General features: G+C 35.8%; 1 protein-coding gene and 1 non-coding gene across 2 annotated transcripts; both read right to left on the reverse strand.

Moving 5' to 3' along the window:
• Window positions 1-5122: 5122 nt before the first annotated feature.
• Window positions 5123-5516, reverse strand: LOC133040048 (large ribosomal subunit protein uL16-like). Its single transcript, XM_061119793.1, has one exon. The coding sequence runs from the start codon at window positions 5488-5490 to the stop codon at window positions 5188-5190; it is 303 nt and encodes a 100-aa protein (XP_060975776.1). The 5' UTR covers window positions 5491-5516; the 3' UTR covers window positions 5123-5187.
• A 31-nt stretch (window positions 5517-5547) lies between these two features.
• LOC133041825 (small nucleolar RNA SNORA70) lies at window positions 5548-5682 on the reverse strand. Its single transcript, XR_009689387.1, has one exon. It is a non-coding gene; the product is annotated as a small nucleolar RNA SNORA70 (small nucleolar RNA).
• Between the last annotated feature and the right edge of the window lie 7153 nt (window positions 5683-12835).

The raw sequence follows: 12835 nt of genomic DNA on the forward strand, positions 1-12835 counted from the left end.
ATGTGTTTCCTATGGTACTGCAATAAAAACAGACTTATAGACTAATGGAATAGAATAGAGAGCCTAGAAATAAACCCATGCATATATGATATCAACTGCACCAAAGCATGTGTTCATAACATGCATGCATCAACGAATCTTTGATGAGCATGCCAAGAATACACAATGGGGAGAGAATAGTCCCTTCAACAAATGGAGTTAGAAAGACTGTATGTATTCATATACACAAGAATGTAATTGGACCATTATTTTACATTGAACAATGAAATCAACTCAAAATGAATTAAAGATTTAGATATAAAAACCAGAAACTGTAAAATTCTGAGAAGAAAACAAAAGGGAGTGCTTCATGGCATTAGTCTAGGAAATAGTGCCTTTTACTCACATACATTCTTCATTTAATGTAATCTAGTTTTTAGTCTCTTCCCTTACAATAATGTCTTATGCGTCTTTCCAAGAAAATCTTCAACTACCCTTAAGTCACTAAGATATCTTCACGCTATCCTCAAATAGCTTTATTGTTTTTAGTTTTTAGATTTATAGTTAATATAGAATTTTGCTTACCCTAAGAGGTGAAGGGCAACATTCCTTTTTTGAGTGTTATGTTTATTCAATAAAATACATACAATTTACATGTGATTTTTCTGTCTGTATTTCACTGCAATAATATTTTTACAAATATAAATCCCATATGACTACAGAATGTGTTTTTTTTTTGTTTTTAGAATTTCTATTTCATTTGACTAGATTGTTCATTTTTCTACCTATGAATAGTGTTTTAATTCTATTAATTTTCTAGGTCTGATATAAGACAAAGTAAGATATCTGAACTTTCTTATTCTTCCTCAGCATTATCTAGATACACTTAAATTTTGTATTTTCATTTGTCATTCTACTAAAAATCTGCTGGGAATATGATTGAGGTTATACTGAATGTATTAATAAATACCAGACAGAACTTTCCAATAGTGAGTATTACAATTCAGCAGCATAACATTTTCCTCAACTTATTTACATCTTCTTTCATACCAATCAAGAATGTTTTGTAGCTTTTCTATCTCTTTATCTTGTGCATGTTTTCCTAAATTCAGTTCAGCTCACTCAGTTGTGTCTGATTCTTTGTGACCCCATGGACTTCACTGTCCAACATTCCACACTCCAGGCTTCTTTGTCCATCACCAACTCTCAGAGCATACTCAAACTCATGTCCATTGAGTCGGTGATGCCATCGAACCATCTCATCCTCTCCCATTCCCTTGTCCTCCTGCCTTCAATATTTCTTCCTGGCATCAGGGTCTTTTCCAATGAATCAGATCTTTGCATTAGATGGCCAAAATATTGGAGTTTCAGCTCTGGCATCAATCCTTCCAATGAATATTTAGGACTGATTTCCTTTAGAATTGACTAGTTGGATCTCCTTGCAGTCCAACGGACTCTAAAGAATCTTCTCCAACACCACAATTCAAAAACAATTACTTTGCCAACAAAGGTCCATCTAGTCAAAGCTATGGTTTTTCCAGTAGTCATGTATGGATGAGAGAGTTGGACTTAAAGAAAGCTTAATGCAAAAGAACTGATACTTTTGAACTGTGGTGATGGAGAAGACTTTTGAGAGTTCCTTGGACTTCAAGGAGATCTAACCAGTCCACCCTAATGGAGATCAATCCTGAGTGTTCATTGGAAGGACTGAGGTTGAAGCTGAAACTCCAATACTTTGGCCCCCTGATGCAAAGAACTGACTAAGTGGAGAAGACCCTGATGCTGGGAAAGATTGATAGTGGGAGAAGAGGACGGCAGAGGATGAGATGGTTAGATGGCATCACTGACTCAATGGACATGAGTTTGAGTAAACTCCAGGAGTTGATGATGGACAGGGAGGCCTGGTGTGCTGCAGTCCCTGGGGTTGCAAAGAGTCAGACACAACTCAGCGACTGAACTGAACTGAACATCAGTCTTTATAGTCCAAATCTCACATCCATACATGACTACTGGAAAAACCATAGCCTTGACTAGATGGACATTTGTTGGCAAAGTAATGTCTCTGCTTTTTAATATGCTGTCTAAGTTAGTCATAGTTTTTCTTCCAAGGAGCAAACTTTTAATTTCATGGCTGCAGTCACCATCTGCAGTGATTTTGGAGCCCCGCAAAAATAAAGTCTGGCATTGTTTTCACTGTTTGCCCATCTATTTGCCATGAAGTGATGGGACCAATCTTAGTTTTTTGAATGATGAGTTTAAAGACAACTTTTTAACTCTCCTCTTTTACCTTCATCAAGAGGCTCTTCAGTTCTTCTTCATTTTCTGCCATAAGGGTAGTGTTATCTGTGTATCTGAGGTTATTGATATTTCTCCTGAAAATGTTGATTCCAGTTTGTGTTTCATCCAGCCCACCATTTCGCATTATGTACTCTGCATATAAGCAGGGTGACAAAATACAACTTGGATGTACTCCTTTCCCAGTTTGGAACCAGTTTGTTGTTCCATGTCTGGTTCTAACTGTTGCTTCTTGACCTACATACAGATTTCTCTAGAGGCAGGTAAGGTGGTCTGGTAATCCCATCTCTTTATGACTTCTCCACAGTACATTGTGATCCACACAATCAAAGGCTTTGGTGTAGTCAATGAAGCAGATGTAAATGTTTTTCTAGAACTCTCTTGCTTTTTTGATGATCCAATGGATGTTGGCAATTTGATCTCTGGTTCTTCTGCCTTTTCTAAATCCAGCTTGAACATCTGGAAGTTCTCAGTTTGCATACTGTTGAAGCCTGGTTTGGAGAATTTTGAGCATTACTTTGCTAGTGTGTAAGATGAGCACAATTGTTTGGTAGTTTGAACATTCTTTGGCATTGCCCTTCTTTGGGATTGGAATGAAAACTGAACTTTTCCAGTCCTGTGGCCCTTGCTGAGTTTTCCAAATTTGCTGGCATATTGAGTGCAATACTTCCACAGCATCATCTTTTAGGATTTGAAATAACTCACCTGGAATTCCATCATCTCCACTAGCTTTGTTCACTGTGATGCTTCCTAAGACCCACTTGACTCCACTGGAGAGGAGAATGGCAAACCACTTCAGTATTCTTGCCTTGAGAACCCCATGAACAGTGTGAAGAGATTGTGCTTACCCTGTCTAAAAGATTTTAGAGAATTTTCCATCTTTACATTCTTGCAAATATTTTTCTATATTTATATATTTTAGGAACATTTCTATACAGAAAACAAATATTGTCAGGATAGAAAAATAAAATTGCCAGTTTTTCTTTCTTAAAATGTTTAAAAATATTCAACATTGAATCAATTTGGGCCTGTAGATTTCATTTGGGGCTATGTTTTAGTTGCATGATTATATTAATAACTGTAAGATTTCCCAAATTGTTTCCTTCTGTTTTGTCAACCTAAAATGTTGTGTTTTTTTGATAGGAGCTTTTAACATGTGTAATGCTTCTTTCTATCTTTTTCATGTCTGTAAGCTCTTTAGTGATATTTTCCTTTTTATTTCTGATTTTAATAACCTATGATTTTTCAACTTGAATTAAATTTATTTGTTCTTTTTAAAAAATATTTTGTCCAATAACCAACTTTTGTAATTTCTTTTCTTATAGCTTGTTTTTTATTTTATTAATCTCTGATTATATCTTTTCCTTCCTTCTATTTTCTTTGGCATTAATTTGATATTCATTTTCTAATTTCTTGAGTTAGAAAATTTTTCACTGATTTTCAGCCTTTCTCCCTTTCTTTTGATCTATAAATTTCAAGCTATAAACTTTTTTAAAGCACTGTTTAACTGAAGTATAGAAAATTTAGCTTACATTTTTAATTCACTATAATCAGATAAAATTGGCTGAATAAGTTCATTTTTATGAAATATACTGAACTATATTTATGCCCTAGTATGTGTATGATAAATTATGGTACCATAATATTTCATGTGAAGTTGAAAAGAATGTGTATTTTACAGTTGTTGGATATAGTGTTTTAAATGTATCTATTAGGTCAAGATTTTAAATTGCATAATTAAAATAACCTGTATATTTCATGTACTTTTTCTGTTAGTTACTGAGACCTAAGTTAAAGACTCACTCTACAGTTGTAAATTTGTCTATCCCACTTTAAGTCTGCTATTTTTTTATATAATTAGAAACATGAATTTATAATTATATCTTCCTGATGCATTGGCTATTTTTTCATTATGTCTCTCTTTATCTCTGTTAATGCTTCTTGACTAAATGCTATTCTTTCTTATGATAGTAAAGGTGAATCAGCTTCTTTCATTTAAAAATTAGATACAAAAACAAATATAGTAATCAGAACAGTATGGTACAGGCCTCAAAACATAGAACAAATGAGTAGAACTGATAACCAAGAGATAAAACCCAAACAATGGATATTTGACAAGGAAGTCACAAATACTTAATGTGGAAAAAAATAATAATCCCTTCAATAAATGGTGCTGGGGAAACTGGAAATCCACATGCAAAATAAATAAATAAATATAATTATATCCTAAAAATCCACTTAAAATTAATCTTTTTTTGGAAATGATGCCAGAAGCCAAACAACTAATTCAAAAATCAACAGTGGGGCTACATCAAGCTAAAAGATTTCTGCACAGCAAAAGTAACAATCAATAAAATGAAAAGGCAATACATTCAATAGGAGAAAATATTTGTGAACCGTATATCTAATAAGAGGTTAACATTAAAAATACACAAAGAATTCACATGACTTAATAGCAAAAAGACCCAAACATTCTGATTAAAAATGGGTAGGGAAAATCACTGGACAAAATTCAACACCGTTTTATGATAAAAATTCTCATCAGATTTGTATAGATGGTGCATATCTCAACATAATAAAGACTACTTATGATAAACCTGCAGTTAACATCATATTCATAGGGAAAATCTTTCTAAAATCACAAACAAGACAAGGGTGTCACCTCACATCGCTTATATTAAACATTATGTTGGAAGTTCTAGCCACAGCAGTCAGAACTAGCTCTATCATTTCTTTTTGATGTCTTCATTGAAATACCTTTGTGAAGAGATATCTTCCCTTTTACTCTTTGCTTACTCAGTGATACTGTTCATGCATAAAAGGCAGATAAATGTTATTATTATTTTTTTTTTTTTTTTGACAGGAAATAGCATTTATTGGTGAGCGTGATTAAGGAGGGAACAGAGCTGATGCTCATGAGTGCAGGGCCCGCCATTTGTCCAGGGGACCACGATTAGGGATGTATTTGACCCCACAGCCTTCCGGGATGAGTCGCTTTTCTGCCACCATGTTCTCAAATTCATCCGCATTGAACTTGGTAAATCCCCACTTCTTGGAGATGTGGATCTTCTGACGGCCAGGGAACTTGAACTTTGCCCGGCGGAGGGCTTCAATCACATGCTCCTTGTTCTGCAGCTTGGTGCGGATGGACATTATGACCTGGCCAATGTGGACCCTGGCCACTGTGCCCTGGGGCTTTCCAAAGGCACCACGCATACCTGTCTGGAGTCTAGATTGAGAAACAGCAGGCCATCATGAATGCCCACTAGGAAGAGTTGTCTCCAAGGTCCCTTAGGGCTACCTGTACAGGCAACAGGTTGCATACACTACCAAGGAGGCTGCTGTTTGCAGCCATTGCACACTGGGCCCCCATGGGGAAAAGAGCACAGTCGGCTTAATTGGCTGCAAAGGATAAATGTTATTTTTTATTGGAATATAATTGCTTTACAATGTTGTGTTATTTTCTGCTGTACAATATCATGAACCAAACATGTGTATATACATATACTCCCTCTATCTTGAGTTTCCATCTCACCCCCCAGCACCCTCTTGCCCCTGCCAGGTCATTACAGTTCAAACTACTGCACAATTACACTCTTTTCATGAGCAAAGGAGCAAAGTAATGCTCAAAATTCTCCAAGCTAGGCTTCAACAGTATGTGAATCAAGAACTTCCAGATGTTCAAGCTGGATTTAGAAAAAGCACAGGGACCAGAGATCAAATTGCCAACATCTACTGGATCATTGAAAAGGCAATAGAATTCCAAAAAAATACCTACTTCTACCTCATTGACTATGTCAAAGCCTTTGACCATGTGGATCACAACAAACTGTGGAAAATTCATAAAGAGATGGGAATACCAGACCACTTTATCTGCCTCCTGAGAAACCTGTATGCAGGTCAAGAAGCAATGGTTAGAACAGGACCTGGAACAGACTTGTTCGAAATTGGGAAAGAGGTATGTCAAGGCTTTATATTGTAACCCTGCTTATTCTATGCAGAGTACATCATGGAAAATGGTGGGCTGGATGAAACACAAGCTGGAATCAAGATTGCCAGGAGAAACATCAATAATCTCAGATATGCAGAAGACACCACCCTTATAGCAGAAAGCAAAGAGCCTTTTGATGAAGGTGAAAGAGGAAAGTGAAAAAGTTGTCTTAAAACTCAACATTCAAAAAACTAAAATCATGGCATCCGGTCCCATCACTTCATTGCAAATAGATGAGGAAATAATGGAAACAGTGACAGACTTTATTTTGGGGAGCCCCAAAATCACTGCAGATGGTGACTGCAGCCATGAAATTAAAAGACAGTTGCTCCTTGAAAGAAAAGCCATGACAAATCTAGACAGCGTATTAAAAAGCAGAGAAATCTGCTTTGCTGTCAAAGGTTTTTCTAGTCAAAGCTATGGTTTTTATAGTAGTCATAAACAGATGTGAGAGTTGGACCATAAATAAAAATTGATTATTTTGAACTGTGATGTTGGAGAAGACTCTTGAGAGTCTTCTCAATATTCATTGAATATTCATTGGAAGGACTGATGCTAAAACGGAAACTCCAGTACTTTGGCCACCTGATGTGTAGAGCTGATTCATTAGAAAAGACCCTAGTGCTGGGAAAGATTGAAGGCAGGAGGAGAAGAGGATGACAGAAGATGAGATGGTTGGATAGCATCACCAACTCAGTGGACATGAGTTTGAGCAAGCTGCAGGAGATGGTGAAGGACAGGGATGTCTGGCGTGCTGCAGTCCATGGGGCCACATAGAGTTACACAACTGAGTGACTGGACAACAATAAGGTCCTCACAGTGTCAAGCTGAGCTCCCTGCGCTATACAGCAGCTTCCTGCTAGCTATCTATTGCACACATGGTGATGTATATGGGTCAGTGCTGCTGCTGCTGCTAAGTCGCTTCAGTCATGTCCGACTCTGTGCAACCCCATAGACACCAGCCCACCAGGCTCCCCCGTCCCTGGGATTCTCCAGACAAGAACACTGGAGTGGGTTGCCATTTCCTTCTCCATGGGTCAATGCTACTGCCTCAATTTGTTTCCCTCTTTTTCCCCTAGTTCTATTTTTTGTCTTCTGGTTTTCAAGGTTCATGATCCTTATGATTTTATTTGAACATGGTACATTCATATTGAACTAATATATTAAATATGCTTCATCAATTTTAATACATTGCAATTATTCTTATTTAAGTTCAAATTGTCCAATCTTTAGCCAGTGAGAGCCTTTCCAAGTTAGCTTCTGAGTTCTTTTGATATACTCTAGTGATCTCTGTCTGATAGCATCCTTGGTATCTGCTGTTAAAAGGTACTCCCAGCTCATCTTATACATTTCTATCTTGGATTTGGAATTAGCTATTCCTGTAAGAAATCTTGATTTCTTTTAGCGACAACGGTATTTCAAGGTTTTGTTTGTTTGTTTGTTTGTTTTGACCAAACAATTAAGGATGCACTTTAAAGGACGCTCATTACTATCAGGTTGGTCATTGTTAGCTGATCTACTTTTATATCTTTATGAATTATTTTTTTTATTCTATCACTTTTAGGTGAGATGAGAATTTGAAGATAACACCAAACAGATCCTAATTCAGAAGTTTAGAAGTTAGTAGCAAACAATTAAAATGATAGGTGTATAAAAATGGTTATAATGAGACTCTGATAATAAGACTTATTTATATGTATCAGATACTATTCCAGATTTATTCTTAAATTAACTCACTTAATTATCACAAGAATTCTATGAAGTAGACATTATTATTATTACCATTTAATAATAAAGAAACAAGTCTTAAGTAAGTTGCTCAAGGTCACATAACAAGGAACGGGAAATTTCAAAGCCAGACAGTCTGGACACAAGGCCCATTTTTCTCTTTTAAAAGACAGGTTTATTAATATATAGTTTGCATGCCTTATAATTAACCCATTTAAAGTATAAAATTAAACAGATTTTAGTATATTTACAGATACGTACAATAATCACTACATTCAATTTTAGAACACTTAGAACAAATTTAAAACAGCCTCAATAGAAGTCTTGTGAACTTTAATTATTACCACCTTCTACCTCTCTGTCATGACCTCCTTCTCCCCAAGTTTCAGGTAGCTACTAGTCTGCTTTATAAATGTTCCTATTCTGGGCGTTTCATTTAAATCAAATCATGTGCTTTTTGTAACTGTCTTCTTTCATTTAGTATAAGGTTGTACAATATATCACTGTGGTTTATATAATAGGTATTATATATAATACTACTTTATTATATATAAAATACTGTTATAGAATACTGTTGTGTGAGCAAATATAGGATATATTACATGTAATAGATAATACATTAAATATATATAACTCTGGCTATTGTTTTCAGCACTACCTCCGTAAGCTATAGTCATATGCCAGTGAAACACACTTGCACCTCATTCTTTTTTTCCATCATATTTCTTTTTATCTTTTTGCTATCTGTTGGAAAATAGGAGTAAGAACTCCTTAGAAGTGATGATACACCAAAGTGATGAGATACATTAGCCAGGAAAAGGTGACAAATAATCATTCAGAACACAGTGGTTTGAAAGTCTCTGACCACCTCGAAGATGTCACACTCTGATTGATATTTTTTCTCCTGAACTTCATCCGCTATTACTCACTACTCTTGATGAAGGAGATAAACCCACTTGCAGTAAATATGATGCTATCTCATTCTGAGGAGCAAGTTAAAGGAGAAATTGATTCTGAAATCTTCTCAATAGGTAATGATTAATGAATCTAATATATATTGTTAATTCACCATCCATTTCCCATCCCCCAACTTCTAAATTTAATTTTCTGATCCAATTGATTAAAGTCAAATTAAAGGAGGCTATAACCACAAATACAGCTTTAATTCTTTATTAATTTTAATCATAAGCAACCTTTCTATTGAAACCATAATGTATTATAAATGTGTTCACAGATCGGGGATAATATGGCAGTTATGACATTTCTTGGACCCTCTTTTTTTTTCATTATGGTTTAGCATCAACTTGTTCAAACAGAAAGAGCGGACACTGATTAAATATCAGAGTTGGACTGTAATGAAAGAAAAGTCCATAGCAAATACGTAGTGATTGTTTTAAATCAAATGTGTGGGAGGGTGGATTTCAAGTGATAGCTCAGCAGTTACACTCCTAATCCCAGCTGAGGCTACCATGTGATTTTTCATTTGGCTTACAAAACGGAGCTGGATTTCAGCAAGTCCCTGCTGGCTGGTCCATGAGCCAAGCACCACATGCCTCTATCTTTGGCATCTGACAATATTGTTATTAATATTACAAGCTTAGGGGGGAAAGCCACTGATGGTAACCTCTGCTTTGTAAAATTATGTTAACTCATTAAAGCCCTGAATCCTTCTAGACTTCTTTTAAGTGGGGAGTTTGAAATAGAGTAATAAATTTCTCTGTGTATTAAGAAATGTCAGGATTTCAATTTGCAGCATTAATGAAGTCAAGGACAAGAGTTTCTGTCTCCAATTCACCTATTACAGCAGGTCAGAAACTTTACACGTCGTCTCATTAAATGCAGACACAACCGGCATGTGTTGTTTTATTTGATTTTGTGCTTTAAACCAAGGTAGATGTACCTCACATTGCATGACAGGAACGCATAGAAAGGGAATACCAGGCAACATACTTTTTATGGCCAATGACCAGAACTTTTTGTCTGAACTCTGACTTACTTTTTACCTTTCACTTAGAGTGTGCCATGTCTGTAGCACTTTCTTATTTCCTGATCTATATGTTTGAGGGAGCTTAGGCAAGAAGTGCATGACAAAGTCACTTAAAATATCAGAATGACCCTACATACTCAAATATTATGTCTGAAAATATGATTAAACATGCTGACTTAAAAAAAAAAAAGCCAAAATTTGAACTCTGCTTGTTGAAAACTCTCATGATCAGTAAGTTCATGAAAAATTGGGGGGTAAGTTGAATGGAAAATATTATATATTTTGTTTCTTTCATGTTCCTGGAATTATGTTGTATACTTTACAGACATTATCATATCTGAATGTTGGGATCGTCCTTTGTAGTTTCTAATCAGATAACTAAAGTGGAAGGATTTTTGAATTAGATCTGTTTCAAGGTCTATCTCTTCTTCTTTTGGTACCATTTTGTCAAGCTGTTTTGGCTTTCTTAGTTTCTGTTTTCCCACTTCAAAAAATAATATTAATGATATAATACTGTCTAAGATCTTTTTCAACTTTCCACTTCTTTAATTCCATCAGCCTCTATAAGGTGCATTTCTTAGTGATTTTATAGAACTAGTTTTCAAAAGTTTTTAAATTATGGATTTCTTTGAGAATCTGATAAATGTTACAATACTAGACATTTTTTTTCTTTTTAATTTGCCTGCCTTTTCTTTGGAAATGTCCTCCCTAATTCTGTATGATCCTAGTGGGGTAGAAGGAAGCATATGGCTCAGCCTAGGCTAATCATAAATTGTACTTCCCTGGAACCAGTAATTGGTTCAAGGGGTGCATATGGGTCACATGCAAACCAATAGTCTTTCCAAATAATTTTAGGAATTAGAAGCAAAGAATTGCTTCTTTATACTTTAGTAGGTTGTAGACTCAGTGCTACTTGAATCTTCCCAACATATAAAGACAAGATATGACTCTGGCAAGAAACAATGAGACAATCGCACAAAGAGATGTAAAAAGAAAGTGAAAGGAGAGAGACAGAGAGATTATAAGCTGATGCTAGTGAAACAATAAATCCAACCTGCTTCACTTCTCAACCCTCCTCTTATGTTAGTCTGTAAATTGCCTTTATCCCCTTCCCACTCCACTTCTTTTTGGCAGGGAAAGTTATGTGCTTAAACTATTTTGAGTTGGTTTCTCTCACTTTCTTTTGAATCCATTCTTTAGAACCATAGCTATGTATTCATTCTTCAGAAAGTGTGCAATGCAAAAAATGTTATCCATATAACATATTTCCAGTGTTTGGGGGGGTATGGGGCTTACAGATCATATCTTCATTTTAATAAAGCCTCACTTTTATGTAGATCCTTATAAGTTACAAACAAGTTTTCTGCAAGGTCTTATACAACTTTTATGAGAACACTGAAAGTTTTATATTATCATTTCCATTTTGCAGATAAAGGAAGGGAAATTCAGAGGTGTTAAGAAATTGCCTATAGTTACATTACTAGGAAGTAATGACAAAGCCAAGTTCAAGATGACTTCTAGTTTTGCTTCTTAGAGAGAACTCAGGTAGTAGCACAGAGAGGAAAATACTCTTTCTAAGCTCTTCCACTTGCAGAATAGCAGAAGTAAAATTTAAAGTCATGATGAAAATTTACAATAATTCCTCATATTATCCCAGCCAACTTCCCATTTCTAATTGATTTTTCTAGTGTTGCTTCTCCAGCTTGTGAGCACTGCTCAAACTGAAGGTTTAAAAAACTTTCCCCTTGAAGATTTAATGATTCCAAATCTGTATTTGATTTCTTGTTTCCATTGGAGTTTGTCTGTGTGCAATGGCCAAGACAGAAGAGCAAAAAGAAACCTTGTTAGTCATGCATTATGTATCTGCTGCCACTGGATTTGGGCTGAGACTGAGACTCTGACGTCTTCACCAGGCTTAGCATTTACTTTGAGCTGCTTGCTTTGTTTGAACATACAGTCTTCAGACAGTGAGGGCTTTAACTCATGAGTCAACCATGTACAATTACTCACACTATAAATTCCAAGAAAAGTCAAGGAGATTTACTTTCTGAGTTTGATCTTTAAGCGGCCAATAGATTTCATCTTCTTGTAAAGGCAGCTAAAATCCTTCACTTCCCCTTTCCCTGTTTATCCCATCTTACATCAGTTTCTTAGATGAGATCTGGGAGGGCAAGTACCACAATGCTAATAAATTATATGGTAACATAATTAGGAGAAAAAAATTAAATTAAGTGGGGTAACGGTGGATGCATCTGAGTTTGCCATTGATAGTTGTGTGATCCTAGATTAACCATGTTGTTCCTCCATCCTCAGTTTGTAAGATGAGTCATTGACACTAGTGATTCAAAAGACTCATCTCTTTTCTAAAATTCTATAAAGTAATGACAACAGAGCCATTTTATTTCACATGTAATATAATTTGTGTCCTGCAACATGGTTTTTGTCTTTGTTTTTAATTTAATTTATTGACTTTTAATTAGTTATTTGTTTATGAGATTGCATGCAAGTACTGCATTTCAGACTCTTTTGTTGACTATGATGGCTACTGCATTTCCTCTAAAGGATTCCTGCCCACAGTAGTAGATATAATGGTCATCTGAGTTAAATTCACCCATTCCAGTCCATCTTAGTTAGCTGATTCCCAGAATGTCAATGTTCACTCTTGCCATCTCCTGTTTGACCACCTCCAATTTGCCTTGAGTCATGGACCTAACATTCCAGGTTCCTACGCAATATTGCTCTTTACAGCATCAGACCTTGCTTCTATCACCAGTGCCATCCACAACTGGGTGCTGTTTTTGCTTTGCCTCCATCCCTTCATTCTTTCTGGAGTTATTTCCCCACTGATCTCCAGT

Source organism: Dama dama, chromosome 20 (genome assembly GCF_033118175.1).
Source record: "Dama dama isolate Ldn47 chromosome 20, ASM3311817v1, whole genome shotgun sequence".
NCBI lineage: Eukaryota > Metazoa > Chordata > Mammalia > Artiodactyla > Cervidae > Dama > Dama dama.

Excerpts from the sequence above, each read along its gene's own strand:
- LOC133040048 (XM_061119793.1), bottom strand. The coding sequence starts at position 5,490 with ATGCGTGGTGCCTTTGGAAAGCCCCAGGGCACAGTGGCCAGGGTCCAC.